Below are 4,473 nucleotides of genomic sequence, written 5' to 3' on the forward strand. Positions count from 1 at the left end.
GTATCCGGGTATCCAATAAGAGTTCTCATGTACACTAATTTATCTAAAAGAATATGTCTGACTTCATCGTTCATCCAAGAAGCTTTTTTAACTTCGTACTCGATTTCTTTTTGAATATCAGCAACCATGTCTAGAGCCTTCAATAATCACCGGAAAATACATATATTTCACTTGTACATGACAAATATTTTATATTGGATATTACTTAGTTCTTACCGTTTCTAAAATTTTATCCGAGAAATATCGTTTCACGTATTCATACCCTAAAATATACTGGGCCTGTATTTCGTCGATACAATATTTTAATCTGGAAGAACGATTAATATTATTTTGCTTAAAATATTTTAGCTTGAAAGAGAATCGAATTAATCCGTATTACTTTTTTGCATCATCCATTGGTGTGCCATGCCAATCATAGTATAAATCTCTCATTTTTTTCGTACTGGCTTTTATTACTCTACTGAGAAAATTCCAGTGTATGTAATTCACTGCATAAAATTTTATCAACATAATTTTAATTTGTCAATTTGATATATCAACTAGAATTATAATCAGAAGAACAAACAATGTTTACCAAGAGTTCTCTTTGGCGTAGTATCTAATAAATTGCGTAAATTTTTGAAATAATCATAGCCCGAAATGAACGCTACGTCATTTTCTACATCAATTTCCATCCCCCCGTAGGAAAACAAGTCTTGTACTTTCCTCGCCCAATTTACCTACAAAAATCAATTTTCGTGTTACCAGGTTTTCACTTTTTATTCCAACTTAAATATTTTACCTTCGAGCTCGATGTTCTTTCTAAAGAATCATATTTTTCTTGGAATGATTGTAATGTGGTATTCAACATTTCTCCAGGCCTAGATGAATACTATATAAGCAAATATGATTATTTTGTAATAACTTCATTTATTGTTATAAGTAACTGAAAGAAAAAAATTACCTTCATGATATTTATTTGGAATTTAATCAGATCAGCAATGTCTTTCATAAGCTGCTCTTTTGGTATTGGGACACCCCTAGCTTCGGATAACGCTATACTAACATTTAACATGTACTCCGCATATTTTTTTCTCGCTTTTTCAACTTTCTTCTTTGCTTCTTCTTTACTATTATCAGCTTCCTTACTTGCAGTGTCATCGTCAGCGTCATCGTCAGCGTCATCTTCGCTGTCATCTTCAGCGTCTCCGTAATCACCACTGCTGCTATAATCTTGACCATCCGATTCATTATCTTCGCTGTTCTTACTATTGTTATTTTCTTCATCATTTTCTTCCGAGACCTCATTATTCTTTTCATTATAAGTATTTTCAAAATACATATCCTCGTCTTCGTATTTATTTTTTTTATTATTCGTTTCACTATACCATCTTTTAGATTTGTGCAGACTATTTTTCATGTAGTGTTTCATCTTTCGGTCATTGATGTGCTCTTTATTATTTCGTCTTTTATGTATTTTATGGCTATCAATTCTTCTTAATACTTTGTATCTATCTTCATCATCGTCGTCACTCTCTCCTGATCCTTCAGGGTCTTTACGTTCGTGGCTGCCGGGTTCTTGACTTCCTTCCTTACTATCATTGTTTTCATCGCTGCTGTCTGTCTCAGTTTCTTCGACGCTGTAAATGCTGTATATTTTGTAAGGCAGGTGAGGGGTCTTTACCTAAAACATTGAAATATATATTTACTGATTGCTTTATGTTTTCACTGATGCGCGTACATACCATTAGATTCATTTTCATACCGTCCAGGTAGTCTATGTCAATGTGTACATCGTGAAAGCTATTCAGTCCTATCAGAAGAGCATAATAATCATCGACATTTTGCCACATTAACATTTTCTCGTCCCATTCATTTTCTTCCATTATTAACGGCCATCCACCTACTCTCCACATCGTTGATATGAGTGGTTGGAGTCCTTCCTTCTCTCCTTTATCTGTCGATTACATAATTGCAGACGTGATATAATTTTAAATAACTTTGAAATATATCTCTTCTATTCAGTACCTGTGTCCAAACAAGCCTTAAGTGCTCGCTTGGCAACTCGTGAGGCGTAAATCTCTCCAGGCTTGGCTTCCTCTTCGAACATTTCTTTCAATATAAGGATTTTTTTTATTATATATTATAATAATTGTAACATAGTGTTTTCAATAAAAATGCTGAACGAAATTATTATATTAAGCGAAGATTTAATCAAACCTTTGAGACGCTCGTCAACTATCCTTTCAGCCTTAGCCAATAAATTCCACCGCATCTCACCCTTTGGAAGAGGATTATGTTTCGCCCAATTTCCGCATGCATATTCATAGAAATCTTCACACGGATTCGCAGTTTGATTCATGCTTTCTATCAACACTTTTGCTATAAAGGAAAACAAAAAACGATTTAATATCTACGTACATATTTTAATTCAATTTTGTTTAATTTACCAAGTTCTTTGCATTCCTGAGTAGTGCAAACCGATCTCTCGGCTTTCGGTTTTTCTAATGATCGTGAATGCAAGCGATTGCTTATCACATTACACGGGCTGCAGATGAAGGTGACAAACAAAGCGCTAAAATAATAGTTTAAAAAATGCTGCTGCCAAAATACGATTTATTGTATATATATTTGTTATCGCTTTTTTTATGGACATTACTTACGTGCTCCATATGACAGGCTTCATCTCAATGATTTAATTTAACATAAATTACACAAAGTTCAACCACGTGTGCAGAATCCAGCTGCAGTTTGTAAAATGTGCTACTATTCAAATGCAGTTATTGCATTCCATAAGTACTGAATACGGAAAGGCCTTCAATTGATAAGAACTGATAGGACGCGTTCTATATTAATTGTGTAACATCCTCCTCACATATATGTTAATTAAGAATACAATGATTACTTTTCGTTAATCATTTATAACATCTGCTGCATAAAGATTGTAGAAGGGATGGAGTTAAATAAAATCATTTGTTGCTATTCCAAATTTTTATTTAGTAATATATCAAAGCAATTTCAATTATTAATTATAATAAATGTTGACATAATACAATTGTTAAAGTTATGAAAGTAGGAAAGCATTTTTTAATCTCAATGTTGCACTCGTCTGTCGAATGTTTCCTTAATTAAAAATATTACATTTCTTCTTAGGATTCATAGGACTGCCCAATGGACAATTGTATGCTTTAGCGAAATCTTCGGAATTAGATACTGTGCCAATTACTCTTAACGGACCCGGGCTGTGTGTATCTCTTTGTAGAAGTTTCAGGTACTCTTCTGAGTCTGTGACTTCACACCATACCTGCAAATGATAAAACACGTATATTTATTTTAAGCTGATTTATCGTTACTTTAGTGCAATTAAAAAATAAGTCAATAAAACAATTAACTTACATTAGCGAATGAAATGAAGAGTAATTGTTCGTTACTCAAATGCTCTAATCCTGGTAACATAGGGTCTGGTATTTCGCATGTACGTTGTCGTCGTTGATAAGCTTTGAATAGAGCTTGCATCCCCATTGAATCAGCTATGTTCTCAGGTGCAGTTTGTTCACCATAATTCTATAGCATAGAGAGATTATGCCATAAAATTATTTAAAAAGTTTAAGTACGATTTTATAGGAATTGTATACCTTTATTTGAATATTTGCTGTTTTATTATACATGACGCTGTATTTGGTAAATTGATCCATGAAACATTTTGCTCGTTTTACGTAAGCCGCTTCCATTTCACGTGTCCAGTTCGTCGGAGTACCGTATTTGTCGTATGTACGACCTAGAAATCGTCATTTACATATAAACATTGATCTAAGAAAAATGATAACGTCTAATCTTATACAATATTTTACCCATGGTATCAAAACCGTGATTAACTTCGTGACTCATAATAAGCCCAATAATCCCATAGTTAGTATACCTACAATAGTGATTCTTAAGTAAAATACATCTGTTTCTGCAATAATATGAAGTGGGAACATTCATTTATACATACCATGGTTGTCTGTAGTCAAAAAATGGCTTCTGGAAATCTGCTGCTGTTATTTCTGTAATATTACTTCTGTGTATTCAATATTAAAAAGAAGTATTATAAAACATATATTATCGTTTTACCTATAAAATTATCGTCAGGTGAGAAAAAGGCATTTACTATTAAAGGATTCATATCCAATCTGTAATTAAAATGTTATTTGGTTTATTATATAATTTTATTAAAGAGTGTACGCGCTTGACTTACGTAAAAACTTACTGCATGAGAGAAGAATGTTCTCTGAATAATTTTTTTAATCTTTGCATTGAATTATATTTTGTGATGCTTAATATATTATCCTGATGTGAGCTGGTAACGCTCAGCTAGGAGAATGATTAGAATCAATGTAAAACGATTTGACCAGAACAAAGATATAAGAAATAGTCAACTGGAAAATAATTAAGGATGTATTGGCTATACAGTCAATCCCAAAAATTTATGCACTTTAGAAACGCATTTTTTAA

General features: G+C 32.6%; 2 protein-coding genes across 2 annotated transcripts in view; both read right to left on the minus strand.

The window, feature by feature from the left end:
• Positions 1-2,753, minus strand: part of LOC108630496 (membrane metallo-endopeptidase-like 1) — a 6,852-nt gene extending 4,099 nt beyond the window's left edge. The window contains exons 1-11 of the mRNA XM_018033827.2: positions 2,643-2,753; positions 2,430-2,554; positions 2,200-2,361; positions 2,008-2,091; positions 1,725-1,936; positions 944-1,663; positions 782-871; positions 575-719; positions 380-488; positions 217-307; positions 3-137 (exon numbers count right to left, since the gene is read on the minus strand). Of these exons, the coding sequence (XP_017889316.1) occupies positions 3-137; positions 217-307; positions 380-488; positions 575-719; positions 782-871; positions 944-1,663; positions 1,725-1,936; positions 2,008-2,091; positions 2,200-2,361; positions 2,430-2,554; positions 2,643-2,665 (1,896 nt within the window). The 5' untranslated portion in view covers positions 2,666-2,753. The remainder of the gene's footprint in view (positions 1-2; positions 138-216; positions 308-379; positions 489-574; positions 720-781; positions 872-943; positions 1,664-1,724; positions 1,937-2,007; positions 2,092-2,199; positions 2,362-2,429; positions 2,555-2,642) is intronic.
• Positions 2,754-2,971: 218 nt separating this feature from the next.
• The window catches only part of LOC108630497 (neprilysin-3-like), a 7,630-nt gene continuing 6,128 nt past the window's right edge, over positions 2,972-4,473 (minus strand). Inside the window, exons 10-16 of the mRNA XM_018033828.2 lie at positions 4,229-4,332; positions 4,093-4,151; positions 3,974-4,025; positions 3,831-3,898; positions 3,615-3,757; positions 3,376-3,543; positions 2,972-3,283 (exon numbers count right to left, since the gene is read on the minus strand). Coding sequence (XP_017889317.1) covers positions 3,104-3,283; positions 3,376-3,543; positions 3,615-3,757; positions 3,831-3,898; positions 3,974-4,025; positions 4,093-4,151; positions 4,229-4,332 — 774 coding nt within the window. The 3' untranslated portion in view covers positions 2,972-3,103. The remainder of the gene's footprint in view (positions 3,284-3,375; positions 3,544-3,614; positions 3,758-3,830; positions 3,899-3,973; positions 4,026-4,092; positions 4,152-4,228; positions 4,333-4,473) is intronic.

Source organism: Ceratina calcarata, unplaced genomic scaffold, assembly GCF_001652005.2.
Source record: "Ceratina calcarata isolate Rehan_Ccalc_2016 unplaced genomic scaffold, ASM165200v1 scaffold78, whole genome shotgun sequence".
Lineage (NCBI taxonomy): Eukaryota > Metazoa > Arthropoda > Insecta > Hymenoptera > Apidae > Ceratina > Ceratina calcarata.